Raw genomic sequence first — 22,703 nt, 5'->3', positions numbered from 1 at the left:
GAGGGGACAAAACAATTCAGCCTTTGGCCTTTTAGAGCTCACTGCACATCGGGACATCTGCCCAGTCTGCATGAGAAAACCTTTACATTCCAGTCTTTTTACATACTGAGACCAATGCAAACCGAAGCCATTTTAACATACTTTTAAGCCTGGTCAGCCATTCTGTTTTTGTTGCGCAGTCTGAGCATCCGAGTGACGTCCACCCAGAAAACCCCTATCCTCAGGGCGAAAAGATCACAAAGCCTCTGGAAGAGTCTTTGCAGGCCCTTTAAATCATCCTCATAAGGTACTGAAAAATGTCTTGTGTAAACAATGGTCTCCTCAGACGATCACAGCCAAGTAGCCTTTGCATTGCTGACCATTTTTGTAGCATATTTGTACACAATCCAAAAGGACAAGATTCATAAAGGGCGCAGGCTGCTCGGCTGTATTTGCAGACCTATGGCACTGAATCAGCATGGACAAAGAGGATCAGTACAGACAGTATTTCACAAGCAAAGGATTTTTAAAAATGTGATTTTCTTCCTAAATATAGGTCCAATGGCAGGTCTAAATAGGTCCAATGGCAGGTCCATGTTGCATAAAAACCAATACAGGATTCATTTATCAGATATGGCTATTTTCACTCTTAGCATGTGTCAATTTAGAGTTAAAGCGGTTCCTGACAATCTAGAGGGCTATGGTTGCCGAAAGTGCACAAGGGGCATACATTCAACTGGGAAAACTCTACCTACAAGTCAGAAAAGTCAGGTCAGGGTCCAGGTCCAACAAAAGGTCAGACCCATCAGGGATAATAGGTCCTGATGGCATGGGCAGACATGAAACAAGAGTCTAGGTATGAATTTATCTTGAAAGGAGCCATGAAACGAAAACCTGACAAGAACTGGAAAGTGAGGAGGCTGAGGAGACACAACAGCTCATGTCGACTTCGTGGTCTAATAATACGGACACTGTAGGCAATCTTCGTGTTTGGTATTAATGCAGTACATGTTTTGTAAGTGTTTTTTGCTCACAGTTTTCATGTAGTGGCTCATTGCGTTCCAGACCTGAGAAGAACTCTAAACCTCTCCAGTGGGGAGAACTGAATGCGGCACTGCTCCTGGCCACATTGTAGCCATTTCCTGCCTCTGGAGTTGTAGTGATTGACCCCACGGCACCCCAGCCCCTGCACACCAAGCCCTCTTCTCAAAAACAACACCCACACACGCAGAGATGAGGGACTCGGAGGAAATCAAAATACTCGCTGTGGATAAATCAGAAGCACAGAAGGCACATGAAGAGGCATATTAACAATGTAAAAAAAAAAACCCATTGCGTGCAAGATTATGTTTATGATGTATGATTAACTCATACAGCTTTTCACTTTAATCGTGCTTGTTTCAGTTCCTCATCAGCATCAGTGGGAGACAAAGGCACTCTGTCTCCTCCATGTGTATGCAGCTGCATGGCCCTGTCCATGTATGGGAAGAGGATGCCCCGACCACGAAGGCCAAGCAAAGCATCAGCATCACTGATAGTATTTGAAGTGCAACCTGTGAAATCTCAACTGAACGCTGACCTTAATGCTCGGACACTTTCAGGAAAGTGTCTCATTTCCATCGGCATCCCGAACACCATCTGCCGTCAGATGGGACAATAAGCGGAAGTCATGTCTTGTTGTCGTGTGTGGCGGGCTGCAGTAGCAGTAGCAAGTCACTTGAGGGGCAGTGGCCGTGTTGCAGTTGCTGTTCAGTGAGTAGCCTAGTGGATTACAAACAAAGTCACAGGTTCAAACCCCACTTATTACCATTGTGTCCCTGAGCAAGACACTTAACCCTGAGTGTCTCCCGGGGGACCAACCATGTGACTACAGATAGCCAGTCGCTGTGGATAATGTCATTTAAAAAATGAACGACACACAACATGCTTTTTCTTGCTGAGTGGTTCGAGGTGAAGCCGAAGGGAGTGGGGATTTGTCATCCAGCCTGTTTGCCATTATATTTAACTCGTTCAACACAAACATCTTTGGGCTTGGCAGCTTGGCAAATCCTGTGCAATGTGGTCCTCCCTTTCCTCCAAACGGAGCCTCTGCTCAAGCGCACAATGAGAATCGACACAGGAAGTCGGTAACAATAGAACCCCCTGCATCTCAAGTCTGTGCAGAACTTCATCTGTGAGAATAATCCCACTTTGGGACAGACGTGCTTCTTTCCCCAAAACGTCCGTTCATCTGGAGCAGGGCTGCTCACACTGCAGTTCAATGATTGGCTTCTGCTGTTTTGCAGGCACTGATTACATGTCCTGCTGGGCCAAGGGTCTCCAGGGTCACTGAAAGGCTAATGATGAGAAACAGTCGGTGAGATCTGATTTGCTTTGGCTATGCTGTCCAACGTGCGTCATCCCTCGGAGTTGGCATGAAGTGTGGCATGTCCAAAGTGGTCACCTTCACCGGCGTCATCACCAGCACGCCATTTTCCATATGCAAAACTGGATTTTGGATATGCCATATTTTTGTGTGAAAAACAAAAAGTCAGTGGACTGATCTGGTTGAGACAGCGTGACTGTTTTCTTTTTCTTTTCTTTTTTTTTTAAACAGGCTCTTTACTGAACATCCTATAAACAATATTCCAAGCGGTGGATATATTTTCAATTACAGTGTACTGAGCCCTGCAAACACACATCATATTGTGCGCATTCCATAAATTCAGCCACTGCTATACTTTAAGAAACACGACTGGTGTGAAAATGCCTGGGGGGACAATAAAAATGGAAGCAATTTGAAATCCATTAGCTCTGAAATGGGCCGTGAACTTTAAAGCAAATGACTTGAGAAGAACGTTTTGCCAAAACAGCATGTTCTTTCCCATTCTGAAAGGCTCCATCAACACTTGAAACCAGTTGCGATGCACTTATTACGAACTCAGTTCCACTAGCCTACCTATCCTGTGATAAGCTATCATACATTTGGGCATTCTGTGCATGGCCAGAATCAGCTTATTTCCAAAGAACAGAAATGCTGCCTGTGACCTTGAAGTCACATCAGCCCCATGACAGCCATTCATGTCCTGAGAGAGGTTTCTGTCAAGATATGGTTTGTGAACTTAATTAATCTTCAGGGGCAGAAACCTCTTTCTGAAGATAAATCAGGGCTCCTGGCTTTCACAAAAACACGGTTCTGCCGTGTGGTACGGATTGTTATGTTCAGTGCTATATTGGCATCAGCATGTATTAGTTAGAAAGTTCATGTTCTAAATGTCAAAATAACAATATTCACTCATGATATGTGTGCATGGATGGGTGTTTATGGTTTCCACACCATCATTTTACAATTTTAGAATTTGCAACCTACTGTAACGGGACACCAAAAGAGAAAAGCCAGATTTGCTGCGTTTGCATGCAGAACCACACCCCAAGTCTTTAAAAGTGGGAAAGCACTTGGCACTCATTCACACACCAGCTCAGAAAACTGCTTACAAAAAAAAAATGAACACGCGTTTTTGTTGTCACGTGCTTGAATTTCATTGCTTTGCTCCGATCCCGACTGGCTTCCGTGCTACATCTGCGCAGGTCATGTAAAGGAGAGTTTATTGTTTTCTGCCGAGCTTGACAAATCTCTTCCGCTGCAGGATGGTATAGTCGGGTGCCTATGAATACTAAATGACATCTTAAAAGCCTCACTTTGGACATGTGCATAATTGGACATGAGGGTTTAAAAGCCTAAAATACACAAGGCCCTGTCATGTAAATACACGCAGGAAAGTATGTTTAAATCAAGCAAGGCTGGGACGGATGGAGAACTGTTACAGGCTCCAGATTCTGCTTCAGATTGGCCACAATACGGCAGATGAATTCAGCAACAGTATTAACATAAAACAGTACGGAACTCTCCTGCGGGACTTTTCATCGGATGTCTTGGATATGTGTTAAATATTTGTTGGCTGCATCACCAAGCATGAGCTTGGACAGGATTTGTCAGGAATATAAGCGGTCTGATGAATAAGTCTGAAAAGCCTACACAACACTGCATGTCTGGCTTCCGCTGAGAAAGAGGGGTGCGGTGGAGGAACATCTAATCACGGTCTTCCTGAAATCGAATCTGATCTCCAGTGATCCGCAGTGCCACAGGCACAGGAAAGAATCTGTAATTTCCCCCAGGGAGTTCCTGTGACAATGCCACGGGTGGCAGACCAATGCACAGCGTTGGCAGTTGACCGGTGACAAGTTCTGGCCATCGTAATAATATTTAAAGGCTCCGTTTAAAGATAGTTGTCCTGACAGTGCCGATCGACATTAACATGATGATAAAGAGAGAGAGGGTGGGGTGGGCTGTGGGGGACTCCCCTCCGAACACCCGCCCAGATGCAGCGCCGCGCCTCCGGAGACGCAGCGTCAGTCGCGCTCGGACGCGCCGCGACGCACACGGGCCGACGATGCTCGCTCCGGGGGGACTGGCCCTGCGCCTGGCGCCGCTGCTCGGTGAGTCGCACCGTCATTTCCAGCACTTCCGCCGTGGCGCTCGGTGCGCGGCGCTGCACAGGCAGGTTCGGTGTTTCTAGCATTGACTACATCTACAGGAGATGGAAGCGCATGGAGGAAACGCGTCTTTCAATGATGGACGAATTCAGCTGAGAAATAGTTGATCTTTCCGAAAGCACAATGAAGAATTGGATTTTTTTAATTTTGAAAATAACAAAGTGAACCCTGTGACCCTGGAGACAGAGATGCAAAAAAAATAATAAAAATAGAACCGTTCTGTTTCAAAATGGGACAAATTCCAAAAAGAAAAAGAAGAAAAGACGAAAGTTGTGTCCGCCTCCACCCGCAGATTCCTCGATGCACATGTGATAAGCGACTTGTGATGTTCATTAGTGAATTGAGTTTAAGATGCAGCTGCAGATAGAGACACAGTCACATCGCGCCGAGGTCCTGTCCCGTTCGTTTGGCCTCAGGTCAAGCGCTCGGTCTTGTCGCCTCGGATCTCAGACGCCCCTTTATCTGAACCTCGCTCCAGGCAGCTTCTTCCTGCGGTCAGGTCTCTGTCAGGTGAACGCCCCCCTCCTCTTGCTCCGAGTGGTTGTAACAATTGACTTGTTTGTTGTCTCTTATTCTGTGGTTGCTTTCTGACGTCCATCTGGCCATGGTGTCATCTACGTGGTAAACTGTGAGGAGACTTTAGTGGAGGTGGAGAAACCCCTGGCTAGCCCCCCCCCCCCCCGGGCCCAGATGTGCCTGCAGTAGTGGCAGAACCGAAGCCGGGTAAATTCCTAGCGGAGATGGCGGTGCAGGTGTTTTTGGTTTTGAGACCCAAGAGTTCAGCATCTGGCTTCAATCGAGTGTGTGCGGGACGAGTGAACTTAATACGCGCCCTAGGAAACCCACACACACATGTGCATGTGTGGGCATACGTGCCAAAGGCCAGGCTTAGGGCAATAAAAACTTTTGTGTTTGAAATAGCGTTATCACATATGACCCAGAATGGTAAACTACCTGACAGCATGCATCTTTACATGCTGCTCTAAGACCAACATTAATAGTGCTAAGCACAGATAACATTTAATAAATGTTACTAATGAATAATAACATTTAATGAAGAAGAGGTTCCTTAGTCAGTTAGCTGTATTTCAGAACTTGTTAGTTCTCTCATTTGGAAAATTTGCTTCTGGCAAGCATTTTTTTATTTATATATATATATATACTTTTCCCCACAGCAAAAAAAAAAAAAAAATCACTTTTGTGAGAAAACTTTATATCCTCCGAAGGTTCTCAGTTTTAACCAGGTTGTAACCAGTTTGCTGGTGAGGTAAAAGTTAGGCAGTGAAAGATGTTCTTTTAGTGCACTAGGGGCAGGGATGGGGATTTGTTGACCTGTTGGTATGATGGCAGGGGACAGTGATCCAATTTGCACTGGTGACCCACAGACCTACATGCCCTTACTTTATACATTTCTCATTTAAGTATTTATAGTGACAGGAAGTATCAAAAAGGGAACTAGAAATGTGTGTACGAGAACAGATCTGCAGGAGTTTTGTAGGAAGGACCTGTTTCTCAGGCTATTTTAATTGTCTGTTGCATTGATCTCACTCATTGATTTATCCATGCTGTGAAATGGAGTATTGCTAAAAAGTAGCTTAAATGGGTTTCACTCTGAATTTCCCTGTGAGACTGAGGATTTTAAAAATTGGTTTCAGTCTCGAGGTGTGGCGTCACGATAGTTGAGCAAGAAGTGCAAAAGTGACACTTGATGGATGGATGAGGGAGGATGAGTAAGGAAGCCTTGGAACTGGAGTGTTTCTCCACCCTTCTGCCTGGCACAGAGAGTTAAATTTCTATCATAACCCCAGATCCTTTGCAACCAGATGTACTGAATCTCCCAGAAGACTTTGCAGTGAACTGTCACCCTTATTTGGGTATTTTACAGCCAGAGCAGCCCTACAGTGTCAACTGAGCCAGTGGCTGGTGCATTGCTTTCAAACCCTATCTTAACTTAAGATTGTAATGATGACTTTGTTGACCTCCCATCTTAGGAGTCACAGTAGTGATGATGTTGAAGTTGTGACACCCTGTTGTGGTACTAGAGAAGGCCTGGTGTAGAAAGTTAAATATATCAGGCTTGTTAACTCTACAGTGGTGGCGGTTCGAATCACGATCTGCCAAGATGCCACTGAGGTCCCACTGAGCAAAGCACCGTCCCCACACACTGCTCCCCGGGCGCCTGTCATGGCTGCCCACTGCTCACTCAGGGTGATGGGTTAAATGCAGAGGACAAATTTCACTGTGTGCACCGTGTGCTGTGCTGCTGTGTATCACATGTGACAATCACTTCACTTTCACTTTACAATGAGTTCAAATGTGCTACTTTCATTCACAGTGCCATATAGTACCACTATAACAATAATGGAAAGATGTCGAATCTTCAATCTCTGCTGTGCAGTGCAGTGCATTGTTCAGGGTTACCATGGTTAAATTCGCATGTGTACGGCAATTCTCTCTGACTAAAATTAACAACAAGAGTTTTGGCTGCATACCCACACCACAGCTCAATGTTTCATCCTAGATAGGATCTTCTCATAATGAGTAGACTGTATTAAGTTGTGACTTAATACAGTTGTGACTGCTAGAGGCCAACCGGGGATAGTATGGGCACTCACCCAGGGTGTGGCTCCAGCCCACCGGAAGGCACGCACAACTTCCCTTCACTCACACACTAGTCCCCAATCTAGTGTGCCTGTCTTTGGGCATCAGGAGGAAAGAGGAGAACCCAGAGGAAACCTGTGCCAACAGAGGAGGGGGGTCATGTGAACTCCACAAGCACAAAGCCACCATAGGGCCTGATATGTGTGAAAACTCTGTAATTGTTGCTCTGCCGGATGCAGTTTCACAGTTTCATTTGAAAGCGCTAGTGTCAGCTTCCTGTGTTTGATTTCAAATGCAAAGCAGGAGATCAAAGTGATTTGCTAAGTGCATCAGAACATGTCAGTGACATTGCAAAGGCAATTCAGTGACTCCTCAGGGGATATGACTGAGGGGATGTTCACTACAGTTGGCCCTGCATCTGAATATCATGGGGAATCTGGATCCCTACTCAAATACTTTTCTTTTTAGAAAAATGTCATAATTTCACTTATGTCACTCATGTGTAATGATATTTGAAGTGTTAGATGAAGACTGCTGTGGTGTTATTGAGATGGATTTACATAAAACATACAGTCAATGGAAAAGAGAATAGAGACTAAGGATTGAACCAGGTACTTGCAGGCTAGAAGAAATACAGGCCAAAATGCACATAAATGCATGTCATGTACGCGACATCATGGGTTGATGTACTCATTTAAGTGCTTATTTTTAATAAGCTGTAATGAGTGGTTTTAGATTGTATTTTTAATACTAAAGGTTGACCCATTTTGACCCATGGGTCTGGACCTCCTGGCCTCAGCAGTCTGGTCAGGTATATCCTTATTGGGAGAATGACATCTGGCCAGTCTGCTTCTCCACTGTCTTTTGCCTCTGCCGGGACATCCAAGAATAGCAACCATATGGGGGTAAGAAAAAAAATACCTAGAGAACTTTTATGGCTACCGAAGGGAAGAGAGAGACAAGGCGCACATAAAGAGGGGGAGAGAGTGGCGAGGTGCTCAGCATTTTTCCGTCACGTGACCTGGCAGATTGCAGTTGTTGCAAGGCATCAGGGAAGTAAAGTGAGGGATGGGAGAAGAGCAGACTGCATTATCTCTCCTTCCCCACACCAAGCATAACATCCGTGTTGAGGCTGTTGTTGAGAACAAGGCTGCTGCAAAGTTTTAAGTTATATTGGTAGTAAAGATAAAACTCTCAGATTAATTTAGACTCACTCTCTCTTATCATCATGTATATAAGCATACTAGACAAAAGCACGCCCTTTATTTGCAAATCGCAAATGCAGATGCACCAGGGCTTGCAGCTGCTTGCAAGAACTCAGTGCAGAAGGTGTCATCTTTGCATGACCTTTGCTTGTACCTTTTCACTCTTCCTCACTCTCTTTTTGCCTTCAGACCAATCATTTATCATGCGGGTAAATGGGGGGGCTTCTCTTTGATGTAACCTGCATTCACAGAGAGTCATAGGGACTTGTCTTTTTCTTCCACATTCAGAGCAAATTGTAAACGGTCATGCCTTTGTGTTCTTCTTCCTCTTCTTCTTTTTGCTTAAAACACCCTCCATCTTATTTACCCAATAAATAATGTCATGAATGTCAGGACTCCTGGCCCTCTCCTTTCCAGCAAAAGGAAGTCAGTTTGGATAATATCCGAAGCAGAATTTTGAGCTCCTGCCAGTGGGAAACTGGATTTCCAGGGTGGAACAATCACTTGTGTCACATTAGGAACTCACCCCCAGAGAGATTTGCTTTCAGAACATGCTGCAGCAAACTCTGAACATATTCCTTTCCACTTGGAATGGAAATATGGTTTTGAGATTACTTCATTTGGTGTTTTCCTGGTTTGGCAGTCCAGAGCAGAAGAAGACAGGGAGGGCCTGGATGTTGAATCATATGGGACTATAAATAGAAAATGGCCTCTTTAAGCAGGGCAATATTGTTTTCTAATAATTGAAAATAATAACAAAATTGTTCAAAGTATTTTGTTTGAAGGAGAACACATGAAGACACACAATCCATCACATTTAACAGATATCTCCACCACAATTGTTTTTAATAGCCCAAGTTTGACACAGGAAGTGACCCAACCTACCGCGGTGCGGTGTATATTTTGTTCTTCTGAGAAACATTTGACTGAACGCAGCCATGCTCGTCCCATTGTGCACCGTATATAAAGATAAATATTGTGTGATCAGCGCTTTTCAGAGAGGTGGGTGTGTCATTGTCAGAGCCCCTCGCTGGTGTGGGTGAGTAGGGTTGGGGGAGTGAATCTGGGATGAAAGCCTTGACAACCAGTGGGGAGTACTGTGTCATCCTGTAGGCGGAATTGGGATTTATTTTTCATCGGCAATAAAAAAAAAAAAATTCCCAGAAAGTCCATCTGGAAGGTGGAAGTCTATATAGTAATCTTATATAGCAGCCATCTCAGTGGACAGAAGTGACTGTAAGCAACTGGTCATTCCTGCCAAACTTCATCAAGGGTAATTATCTCAGATTCAGGAAGAAGGAGAGGGGTCTACTGTAGGCTGTGTTACACTTTGCTTTTACAACAAATCAGATGGAATAGCTGTATTTCACTGAATTAATACATCGAATGCAGATTATCAAATTTAGCGAGTGACGTGTAGCATTCATGAGGGTGATGTAACACCAGCAATGTTGCACAGGTACATCCACACCAGCCCAATGATGACATTAATTCTCTTTATTGCTCTGCGAGCCAGTTTATTGTGCCAGCAGAGAACCTTCACCTCTCACACACTGGGATCATACTGCGTTGCAACCAGCCACTGCAGAGTTTTTCAGCCCAGTCCAGTATTAAGTCCCATGTGATCAACATATCCAGCAAGGAAAGATCGATAACTAATGTGCATTTGGATTTTTTTTTCTGTTTTTTTTTCACTATGACAAATTAATGCACTTGTTTTTGTAAGATTCCTGAGGCATTGTGTTATTTCTGAATAATGACCACTGTTTTTATTTTAATATTCTGTCTCATATTATTGCTTTCTTTTTAATTGCTGTGTCGAGCTGCTCATTGCTGCTCAATAAACCCTTCCAGCACAGCACAAAATACTAACCCAAAACACATTATTCAGGAGAATGTCTTTATTGGATCTTGAGGTCATGTGGTCACCAAATAAAAGTGTCATGTTGGCGAGTGACTATTTGCACATAAAGAGCAGAAATCATGCTCACGTGCTGTACTACTGTAGATTTTACAGCAAAATCGTGAAGGGCATTGGCTCAAAGTGTGATGCAAGGCCGCAGCACTATTTCACCATACTAACTTGGATGCCCTTGGAACCGCAATGCTTCGGTGTTGTGCAAAATTTCAATTAAGAGCCACTTTATTCCAGTTAAAGCAGTCTTCCACACCCAGCCACCCACGCGGCTCAGTGTCACCTGATTTATGGTTGGGGTTTATTTGGAGTTCAGAGTGGTCAACAGATGGAAACTGATAACAGATTCGATATGAACTTCTGTAAACACATTTAATGCTACGTGAAGAAACCCTATAAACATTTCCTTTCCTTTGCATGTTTTTACAAAGAAACTGATGAAGGCTGTTTGGCTTAAAAACAATTTTTGGTAAAGAAAGTGAAAACTAATACAAATGTGCTGGACCTCCGAGAAAAGACCTCTAGCAATACAACATAAGGCAGGCCTCCATTAAAGCTCCCACACCAGTCAAGGGCAGAAGTTTCCCCGATGCAGTTCTATTTGTTATCAGGGTAAAAGGGTTCCTTGGCCAGAGTCCATTTTGAATTAGCTAAATAAGCGCTTCCATTTCTTGCTGATATATTGGGGTCGGTTGGCTTGAAAATTGCATGTCTGGGATCTATAAGCCAACATCTTCTCCAGTTCTCTTATGAGAGGTAATGACAACTCATCATAAGTGAGCTCGATGGCATGGCAGAAAGCTACCACGGTTAATGACCATAATGAATCACCTGGGAATTGGGTGAAATTCTGTTACTCATCAGTGACCATATTCTGTGATACCTATAACTGATAGTGCATGTAGTTACATATGATCTTGTTATGTTCAGTTCTGTGCGCAGAAGTGTGAGCACTGGCTCCAGATGGAGACATGTAAAAAACACAATTTTGTGTACAAACATTCTACTGCTGGGAGTTTGAAGCACAGTTCAATTTGACTTATATGCAACGCTCTCCCCATGTTGAGAACCAGGTTCTCTGGTTTCTTCTTGCCGTACAAAAGGAAGGCACACTAGGTGGACTGGCAACTAGTCCATAGATGTGAGGTGGGCTGGCATGCATCTGTGCCCAGCATCCAGGGATAGGCTGGGATGGGAGAAGAACCAAGTGGTTATGGAAAATTTGTGTGCTAATAATCCCTAGTAGATTAAATTAAACTGTTTAAATAGCACTCTATTACTGCGACTGTTTGTTAAAAGTATTTATTACTGGGATTGTGGTTTCTCAAAACTCTGTACTTGAAGCAATGCACCACTAATTACATCTGTACATTACAGTAAATTTTAAACAGTCACGCCTTGTCACGTCTTTTATGTATACCCTATGATATAAAATAACTTTTCTTATGCATGAGACAGATTTTGGACAGTTTCACTGAGAGTACAGTGTACTATTACCACACGTCCCTTATCTCACCTGCATTGACGCTTTTCCATTGCACAACATCATTAACATCCAATTTATGAAAGGGATGTTGAATTAGTCTGCGGCTGTTTTCACAGACAGAGAGAGGAAGAGGCTTAATGGCTGCCTCTGGCCCTCCGTGTTTACAGGTCTGCAGAGGAAACTCGCTCTGTTTATCTAGCCTCCGAGTCCTACCAAAACCAAAAAAAGGGCAGCTCTGAGAAAAGATGGCCTAGATGTCCTAGCCCGGCAGTCTTGTGAGGATACTTCATACTGTATGCTAAGGCTGTGTGCGTTCATTGGCAGGTAAAAGGATGAAGATTCTAGGGGGGGTGTAAGTTGTTAATGTCATAAATAGACAACAACACAATACTGTATTATCATTCATATTGAAATGATTTTACTGAGAATTAAAAAATTTAAAACAGAATATAATAAACGTAAACAAAAATAGTTCAAAAAATACATACACTCACTCACATCAAGGGCTGCAGGGGTGTGGACATACTCAGGGTGGGGCACCAGCCCACCGCAGAATAATATTAGGTACAAGAACAAAAGAGTGTAATTAAGTGTGCACAGATATGTAAGTATTTCCAGCACGTAATGACTTTTAGCTGAGAACATTGCCGTGTGACTAAAAACCGGGGGAACGTGCTCTGAACATCCTGATTGCTACTGATTGTGTATGTTGAGTTACATGTTTACTGATGTGTTTGTGGGTACTGATTGTGTGGGTTCTGATTAACATGCAGAACGGCACGGCACCACTGCTTTGTTTTTTCCTGCTGGCCTACGTCATGGACCACTGCGCTGTTCATAAAGATATCAATAAATCAGTGGTAACAGAGCTTGAAGTGCACATATTGGTTTTAAATGAAACTTTTTTTTGGTTTTGCCATATCACCATTAGCATATTTATCTTAATACGTTTAGGTATAGCTGATCTTTATGTAACTACTCACTTTCTCTGCGGACTATCATTGCGTTGACACGCCAGCACTGACCGGCTCTGCTAAACATCACAATAATTTGTTCGTTTCTGTGTCTTCCTTAGATCTCTAGCAGCCATATAAATTATGAGCAGGAATTCCTGGGCAGCGCTGGAAATGAAAGGCCTCTGTGTGGACGACTGTACAATGCGATGCCATTCAGAATGCTATTTTCAGAGCCGTTTTCATTTTACAGTTTTCCCAGACACATTATGGAGGTTTGAGCTGAAGAAGCCTTTTATGTGTGGTCTGGGACAACTATGGAGACAGTGACACACAAAGCCTTTCACACAAAGAGACAAAATTCCTTTGGCCATGTCTCCATTAATACAACCATGCTGTTGAAACACATTTGCCAACTAAAATAGAGAAAATAGAGAAATTGTTTACGTCTGATTTGTCTTGAAATGTTTGTTTTCTTTAGGAAAAGTATATGAACTTGATCAGTTTTTATTATTCCCATAGATTGACTTGTAATTGGATAAAGGCAGAAATAGAAAAATTGAAAATGAGACTGATCCTTCTCATGTTTACAAGTTTTGTGTGTATGCATCCCTGTGGTGAATTTTGGTTCATTTTATTTCCGTTTTTAGCACTGTTACCGTGCTCGCTGTTCTTCAACGTGGATGAAAAAAATGGGATGCAGTTCACTGGACCAGTGGAGGACATGTTCGGCTACACCGTGCAACAGTTTGAGAACAGTGAAGGGAAATGGTGAGTGGAGCTTTGCTCCAGTGCCGCAGCAAATTCATTTGGTTCACTCGAAAAATGCAACCTTTTGTGCACTCGTCAAGGCCCTTCGCTCTCTTCACTTTAATGCACAAATGTTCCTGATTGAGTTCCTGCTCTATTCCCCCATGGTCCATCCATGTGCCTCTTAAAGCAGAGCTGACATTTCACGGCCCCAGACAGGATCAGGCCAAAAGCCATCTGTAGTTCATCAGTTTCCCCCTCAGCAGACCCTGACAGGATTGGCATGACTTGTGTTCTGCTGTTACCCACTAATTCACATGGATGCTGCTTTAAATCAGATGAACCAGACTTAATTCTTTCACCTTAAACATGCACTCACCTTTCAACCCTGGAAGAGAATTCAAAGAAGATTCCCCCTAGTCTGCTCTTGCATACGACCGTAGCCTCCCTTTTAATTGTTGATGGAAAAGCCGTTTCCAACTTTACGAGGTTGTGAAGAACAAAATTTACTTCATGTCCCCATAAACCTGCGTAAACCACTTCACCTGCTCATTGGTCATTAATAATGTACATATGTGGCTCTATTAACAAGGAGAGAATTTAAAACGGACCCGTTAAGAGGCCAAGTGTCTAAAGCTTAGGCGGTAGAAACTTTTCATTACTTTTTCTGCTGGTGTGGTCATAGACCTTTCACGGTAGTTGTGATGCACCTGGGTTGGGAATAACATTTGCAACTACGGTGGCCCTGAATTGTCAGTCAATGTAATGGCTCAGCAAGAAAAAGAGAGCAAATAAATAACATATCTTATCCCTTGGACATATTCTGAGAAAACTTCCACAGAATAATGAGTTTAATACAGGATATTCTGTATTACTTTACAATACCGAGCTACAATAATGCAACCAAAGGATAAAAAATAATTAACTCAGGTCAGAAGTCTGTGATTACCGCATTTGCCGCCAGAAGACCATAAAGAAAGTTCTTGCCGGCCTGCACTTTATTTCACTTGGGACCTTCTGGGCAAAGGAATGTTAATTACCTAAACTTGTTTACGTGCCACAGAAGTGATATCTTTGTTTAGCTCTGTATCAAAAAAACCATGACTGCTGAAACAACCCTTACGGTCGCATTTCCGCAAAACTGACCATAGATGTGTAGTAACCACTTAAATGAGAACTCAATATGTCATTTTAACTGGATGAAGTATCCAATATAAAAAAACCTTCTTCATTCTGAAAGGCTGCATCATTTCAGATGTCACCTGTTTGGAAAGTGAGGTTGCTGAACATTGTCAGGATTGACTGCAGCTGTGCTTATCACCGGTGGCCAATCCGGCGCATAAAGGCCGGACTTTTCCGCCCCTTCAGGAGGGACGACATTTTCGTGGACTCTCTGCACGAACTTGACCTGTTTTTGGTAAACGTGTATATTTTGAGTTCTGGCAATCGGCACACGCCAAGTTTATGTTCTTCATTTAAGTTAAATTGTTTTCGGCCACCGAGCCGCGTTTGTTTATTTGTGTTTATTGTTTATTATATAATAAAATCCCCTTCACAGCATGTCAGACCTCTGCGCTTCCTTCCCATGTAAGTCCGTAGACGTGACAAACATAGACTTAGCACACTGAAATAGTGAACACTGGCTGAACTTGTCACACCTTATACTTAGCATTGACGTAGTGTAAATAAACCAAGTTAAGTAGGTTTGATTGGGTTATTTAGATTATGTCAATGCTGAAATATTATGTAATGCTCAAATTCATTCAATTTTTTTAAGTTTAGACAGTTTAATCACAGTTCACTTCTTACAGTGTATGGATGCACTGAAAAAAGGGAACCATAGCTGTTATTTGTTTCATGTGTTTTTTCTTATTATTAATTTCTTATATTAATTTGCTCTTTTAAACTATAAGCTGTCTAATTTATGCTTATGAGTAAATTTTACTTTACTTTACTATAATGCCACTGACATCAAGTTTGTTTGGTTTATTCACAATATTACATGTGACAGATTAATTAATTTAAGTTAAAGTTTAGCCAGTGTTCACTTTTTTTCAGTGCACCAAAACATTACACATGAAATGACATCAATTGCCATCCCAATATTATAATTGGTAGCATTTTCCTTATTTCCAATTCAAATATAATAAGGACCTTTTTATATAAATAACATGCACAGAAGCATTAGGGAATTGTTTTCGAGGAAGAGTCATGTATTTTTGCACTCTGTGCTGTGTGAGAAAAAAAGACTTTTTCAAATTGTCTTCAGCTGTTGCCTCTGTTTTCCCATAAATCTCCAACAGGCTGTTGTCGTTAGGGATAAGTGCTGTATTTGTGAACTGACTACCACCCAATCCTTTCCTCCACTTCTCTCTCTAAAGGGTTCTGATTGGGGCTCCTCTCGTTGGGCAGCCAGCGAAAAGGACTGGCGATGTGTACAAGTGTCCAGTTGGCAAAGGCAGTAATCCCATATGCACAAAACTGGACCTGCCTGGTGAGAAATCATTCCTTCTTTCTGATATGCCACACAGTTCATGCCATTAAAGACAGTGGTCTGTATGCTGTACGTTTTCTATAGTAGCCAACTAGCTAACTAATAAGCAAGACACTTAACGCTGAGTTGTTCCACAGGGACTGTCCCTGTAACTACTGAGTGTACGTTGCTCTGGATAAGGGCATCTGATAAATGCAAATGCCTTCTAAAAGTAAATGTAATTGCTGTTTCACCTTAAAGAGTGCAGATCCTTCTGAGTGAAAAAGTAAAAACCCTAACCTATTCCTGTCTTAATTGCGTGATTGGGAACCATTGCAGTAGATATTGAAAATGTGGAAGTTGGCATGTCTGGCTTTGACTTGTGCCATTTGGTGAGCATCCGATGCACAGGAAATAAACAAAGCAAAATGTGTTGTGTAAGTACATTTTAACACATTGAATATGCAGAATTTTTTTTTTTACCCCTAATTATAATTATGATTAATCTATAAGATAATGGATGGACATTTACATAAATTATGTATTTGCTAATCATTTCCATTAAAGTCAAACCCACAAACCCTAAGACATCTGCACAATGTGAATTCCTTTCTGGGTATTACATTTGTTTAAAAGCACGATGGGACCCCAAAGCCATGTTGTCTCAGTGTGTGTCTGTGGGGAGCCTGGCAGGAAGTGGGACACATCAGTTCAGGAAGCGCACGCATAAACAGGATTTCGCTGTGTCATCCACATGTAATTAGAATATCATCAACCGGATAACCAGGATTGCATGTCCGATGTTCCTGCATTTTTTCCTTATGATCTATTGAAAGGATAACTATACTAATGCATATTTGTTTCTCTAGGAATGGATGTTTAGAAGTTGTCCCCATGTTTGCATGTGCTGTTACGGTTAAATAGTATGCTATCCACAAGGTATTTGATTTTGCAACTAAGCATGCTGGCATGTTTGATGGGCCATTGAATATTTATTGGGTCACATATGACGTAGGCGTCTGTCCTTTGAGAGCCTGACAGTCTTTGTATTATGATCTCCAACCATGACAATGATGGTCTTTTTCTGGAGCTCAACAAAGTTGTCCTTATTCTGTCCCAGACATCATGAATTGTAAGTCAACTGTTTCATGCCACCTCTTTCAACTCAGATATGAAAAGAGAACAACAAGATACCTAAATGCCTTTTTTCATGAACATGTGTGGTTGCAGGCTGGAATGTGGTAAAATTCTGTCAAGTGATTTTAGAAAAACACGCAAACAAAAATTATTGCTTAAAGAAACAGCTAGTTGGTTCGTCTTCTGACAGTTATTTATTGGTCTTGTCTGCGTGAAGATCACAGATACTATATATTTGTATAAATAAGGAATGAACCATGACCAGTCCTGTAATCGCTACATTAGACCCCAGTGAAGTAGGAGCATTGAGGAAGTAGGAGGAGACCCCGTCTGCCAGCCCGCCATCCCGCCTTATGGGAAAATGCACTTCTTTTTTAGTCCTGCTTTTTTTTTTTTTTTTCCACAGTGCTCCCTCAGTCTCACTATTTATTTATCCACATTTTCCCAGGCAAGACGAAAATCGAAAATGTACGCGAAGTCAAGGAGAACATGACCATGGGAACGACACTGGTCACCAGCCCTGACGGTGGATTTCTGGTAGGAGACTAGATCTAAACGTTCATGAACTGCCAATCCTGGGTGCTAATTGTTTCTGCTTGCAGTGGGAACTCTGGGCTTCAGGAAGGCCTTTGGACATCATTTGCAGGGATTTGTTTGAAATAAATCACATTTTCCAAGGATTGTTGGTAATTATAGTGCCATGCTGCCACGCTGTCTCTGTGGTGCAGAGGCTCTCAGAGGATGTCTGAGAGATTTGTAATGTTGGTCCCCCCCCGTTTTCTAAGTCCATGCTAATGCGACACACAGATTTTCCAGGCAGGTTTTAAAATAGACTTTGTAAGAAATTATCTGCTTCATCTCACTCAGGGTTTTATTTCTTCTTTCCTGGCCTTTTTTATGTCACAGGCCTGTGGCCCTCAGTATGGCTACATGTGCGGGAACCAGCAGTACATCACCGGGGTCTGTTCAAACATCAGCTCCAAGTTTGAGGTGCTTAACTCATTTGCACCAACAGTGCAAGGTATTTTACTGTTTGAAGATCTACTAACGCACATGCAAAATGACACACACGCCCAGGCCCTTAAACGTCCCATGCTGTGACAGACACTTGTTCAGGGCAGGCCTCCAGTGTATATTAGCGCATTCCTCAACGGGTAAACCATTGCTGCTATTCTCTACCCTGCCTGCCCAAGTTAGGAAGAAGTTTAGGAGAGATGTCATCTCTGCCTGGAGATACTTAGAGAAAGCAGTGACTCAGAATAAACACACACATATACACAGATGAATGCGCATACAATCCATCATACACACAAATATACAGATAATGGAGCTAATGTCTTTGTGTACAGTACTTAATAAAATCTAGTAACAGTATTTGTGTATAATATGTACTCTAGCCCTGTAACCTTTTCTATATTGTATAATAATCTGTTTAAAGTACCCGTGTAATATTTTGGAATAGCCAAATGCACGTAATTAAATTTGCTCAGGGTGTTTCAGTTTATCTGAATTAATTTCCATTCTAAGGCCAGGATATGTAACGTAGATTGCATCTTTTTCTTATTGCAACATATTTCCTGAAGCACATTCACACATTCCTCAGAACTATCAGCTTTTAGAAATAACAAAGCACTTACTTTGTCAAAATAAGAATGTCTTACACAATGCACAGAGGGGAAAAGAAAAGTTGTTTTTTCTGGAAGATCATTTGAAAATACACTGTGATGCAAGCAGTTTTTTTACTCTTGTCTGCTTACAGCCTGTAACAGTTTGATGGACATTGTAATTGTGCTGGATGGCTCAAACAGCATCTATCCCTGGTCCAGCATCACTGAATTTCTTGTGAGGTTTTTGGAGAAGCTTGAAATCGGCCCCAGTTTGTCTCAGGTAAGCCATCCTTAGAGCAGGTATGGGTTTATGAGTTCAGAATAAAGTGGATATCAGTAGTTTAAGGTTGACTGAGAGTGTTCACCTGTACTGAGAAATGGTCCCATCCCATGGAATTTGGCTCAGTAGACTGGATGCAGTAATCGCAATACTTGAAAAAGTAAATTCTTTGATCATCCCACGTGAAATTCATGTATTTTTTTTTCTTGCCAGTAACAGTGTGTACCAACACCACCACAAAATTGAACCAGAGCAACAGTCTTGTTCTTCTACTTCACTGGGTGTTCTTACATTTACACTTACATTTGGTAAACATAATTGTTAGAAGATGCTTGGCTGGAAAACAATGTCCCATAACCAGGATCCGCTTCCATGGTCATCTTTTTTATCCAGCATTGATCAACCTGAAGTCTAGTCATTCTTCATCCAGAGTAATTGGTGTTTTTTAATGAAAGCAGTTTAAATGGGTTCACACATTTTGGAAAGAAATTACCCATTAATGCCACCACAGGTTTGTCACTAGTTATATAGTTATATTATTAGATTATGCTGTTATTGTAGGATTAGGGCCAAGTCAAATTTGGGCCATTAGCTTCAAGAATGAACTGGATTTTTAAAAGTGTCTGTTACGTATTTTCTGTCCAGTCATCATCATCAAAATCAGTCATTGCCATCAAAATGCTTATCTTACTGTTCAGATTGAGAATTTTTTTTTCTGCTTTTTTTAGGTTGGCATTGTGTCTTATGGTGATGATGTAGGACACGTCTTCAACCTCAGTCAGTTTGACAACACAAAAGATCTCTTGGAAAATGCGAAGAAGATCCCACAGAGAACAGGTCACAAAACCATGACTGCTCTGGGTATTGACATGGCCAGGTAACTGTGAGACTTTTAAGCACAGCTCACATATTCATTGTAAATATGATTTGAAGTGGACTGCACTGCACACTGCAGCACAGCACACGGTGACACAATGAAATGAGCAGTGTGTGGGGACGGTGCTTTGCTCAGTGGCACCTCAGTGGCACCATGGTGGCTTGGGATTCGGCAACCTTCTGATTACAGGGCCGCTTCCTTAACCGTTAGGGCACCACTGCCCCTTTTGAATTCAGATCTGCCTTTGATAAACATTTGTGCATTATTAAACGACTTAAGTGGATATCTGAGCTTTTGAGCAGGAGATAGAAGTCAATTGCAAGTCAGTGATGAATACAGATTAAACAGAACAGGAAGTGGCTGCAACAACTCTGGGATTCAATATTGAAAGTGAAAGTGAAGTGATTGTCACCCTTGATGAGCAGTGGGCAGCCATGACAGGCACCCGGGGAGCAGTGTGTGGGGACGGTGCTTTGCTCAGTGGCACCTCAGTGGCACCTCAGTGGCCTCTTTGTACCTTGGACATATCCCTGAAGAACTCAGTAGAGATGGCGAATCAGATGAATAATAAAAATCAAAAGCTATTCTAAAGAACTGGCTAGGAGAAGCTTACTAGAAACCAGGCTATAAAACTGGAAAACCAACATAGAATCCATATCAGGTGAGCTGAGTAGATGCCGAGGTTATATGGGTGTAATCGGTATGAAAAGTGCAAAAAATTGATGCATCCTTGTTAGGTTAGTCTGACCACTCCCTTTTAGATATTGTGTAATGGAGTTATATATGGTCACTAGAATATGACATAACAAGGCTGTAACAAGCTAGGTCTAATGTGCCATTTCACCTCTCACTATTGTAAATTTAAAGTTAATGAGCTCAGATTCAGATTTTTTTTTCACTAATGTAAGGTAAAAGCTCAGTGTGGGTCAGTGTGATGGGGTCTTGACAGTCAGAATGTGTTTATTGGTCATTGTCTATGGACTAAGTAAGTTTGCATTGGTAGACTGCTCTGCACTTGTACTACTCTGTTTACATATGCTCATCCTGCAAATCCTACTCTGCAAACAATTTTGCAAGCAATAAAAATTGAAAAGGACTGACCAGGAAACACTTCTTTCATCTTTCACATGATGGGAAGAGTGATGGAAATGAACATCAAATTTTTTTATGCATTGCCTCACAGGAGAGAGGCCTTCACAGAGGAACGAGGGGCACGGCCAGGAGTCAAGAAAGTCATGGTGATTGTAACGGATGGAGAGTCACATGACAACTATAACCTGAATGGCGTCATTGACAATTGTGAGAAGGATGGAATCGAGAGGTTCTCTATTGCTGTGAGTTCCATCTATATTATTCAGATTTTTGACCTTTATAGTTTCATTTGGCCAAGTTAGCGTCTCCAAGGTTGTGACTTTGAGTCCCAGATTAGACCTTGTGTGTGTGAAATTTACATGCTCTCCCTGTGTTGGCTCCGGGTTTTCTGGTTTCCTCTCACTATCCACACACTAAGTGGATTGGCGACACTAAATTGACCATAGGTGTGAATCTGCTGAACTTCATCTTACTCTGACAAAAATGACAAAAAATTTGATTTTTAATTGAAACAAATGTATCCAAAGAAAAATAAATCCCTCGGGTTAAGTTATTGTCACTTTTTTAACTTTAACAACATAAACTATATTTTGTAATTCTGGTGTAATTGCATTAGCCTCTGCTCTATAGAATGGTGATGAATTTCAGCTGCTGAGCCTATGCTGAAGCCTTTCGTTTCTCTGAAGGTGCTTGGTGACTACAACAGACAGAATAAAACCACAGAACAAGTGAAGAAGTTCATAGAGGAAATTGAGTCAATTGCAAGCAGGCCAACTGGAGATCACTTTTTCAATGTGTCTGATGAGGTTGCGCTGCTCTCAATTGTTGAAGCCTTGGGGAGCAGGATTTTTGCTTTGGAAGGTAAATTAATAAACGTAATGACTGCAGGTTTGGTGCAAGAAAAATGATCCTTTTACATGAAGTCTTCTTTTTATTAAAATGCAGAATTTTTTGAGTTACAGCAACATCTGGCAAACACACGTCATCTTTCGAGATGGAGATGTCCCAGTCTGGCTTCAGTGCACATGCATCTACAGTACGTCAATTTTCTTATCTACCCTCTAGCCCGGGGGTGGGTCTTTCTAATCCGGCCCACTGAAGATTGGTGCCGAATAGCCCATAATTTTAACTTCATTCGTTTGACCATTTCATGTAATGCCTGCCGTTACAGAAGGCGCTTTAGGTCCCGATCTTCGCCCAAACCTGACTGTTTTTTGCACCGGCTTGCATGGTAAATGTATGGCAAGCAGTCTGGGCCAATAATCTCTAGATTCATGATGCGTTTTATAGGCTGATTAATAATAAAAAAAAATATTAAAGCCGATTAATAATAAAACGCTATCCATGTGAAAGCAGTGTAAAAAGTGTCGTTCTGAACACTCTCTCACTCTCTTTACGCTTTCACACATTACCCAGGATGACATAAAAATTCATTTTTTGTATTCTAATGATCTCAGTCCTGGGTGTCCTGCACCCCACTGCTATAATACTGGTCTTTATTAGTAGTAGCCTGAACAAAGGGATACACTGGTTTTACTCTCCTTAACAATCCAATTAGTCAATATCGTGCAAAATTATCGACTTATCATTTTAGCACTTAAAACATTTGGCAATGTTCACTAGGAGGTACATACTTAGTATGTGATAGAAAGAGGTTGTATTTCATACATGCATTTTCATTCCTATGTACTACTAGATATAAAGAAACAGATCAAGTCATTAAACACACACACTTCAAAAACAACAAAATCACACAAAATGCAAATATCTCAAACATTTTATTCTAGTGTGATCATGAAGTACAAAAGGATGATT

At 41.9% G+C, this 22,703-nt stretch overlaps 1 protein-coding gene across 1 annotated transcript in view; it reads left to right on the top strand.

Moving 5' to 3' along the window:
• The first annotated feature begins 4,346 nt into the window (after positions 1 to 4,346).
• Positions 4,347 to 22,703, top strand: part of itga1 (integrin, alpha 1) — a 31,260-nt gene continuing 12,903 nt past the window's right edge. The window contains exons 1-10 of the mRNA XM_028973351.1: positions 4,347 to 4,455; positions 13,323 to 13,443; positions 15,804 to 15,916; positions 17,481 to 17,569; positions 17,939 to 18,053; positions 18,792 to 18,919; positions 19,648 to 19,796; positions 20,980 to 21,130; positions 21,575 to 21,749; positions 21,851 to 21,924. Of these exons, the coding sequence (XP_028829184.1) occupies positions 4,410 to 4,455; positions 13,323 to 13,443; positions 15,804 to 15,916; positions 17,481 to 17,569; positions 17,939 to 18,053; positions 18,792 to 18,919; positions 19,648 to 19,796; positions 20,980 to 21,130; positions 21,575 to 21,749; positions 21,851 to 21,924 (1,161 nt within the window). The 5' untranslated portion in view covers positions 4,347 to 4,409. The remainder of the gene's footprint in view (positions 4,456 to 13,322; positions 13,444 to 15,803; positions 15,917 to 17,480; positions 17,570 to 17,938; positions 18,054 to 18,791; positions 18,920 to 19,647; positions 19,797 to 20,979; positions 21,131 to 21,574; positions 21,750 to 21,850; positions 21,925 to 22,703) is intronic.

This window comes from Denticeps clupeoides, chromosome 3 (assembly GCF_900700375.1).
Source record: "Denticeps clupeoides chromosome 3, fDenClu1.1, whole genome shotgun sequence".
Classification (NCBI taxonomy): Eukaryota; Metazoa; Chordata; class Actinopteri; order Clupeiformes; family Denticipitidae; genus Denticeps; species Denticeps clupeoides.
The sequence above is the reverse complement of the archived record's forward strand: the minus strand, read 5'-3'. Positions and strand labels throughout refer to the sequence as shown.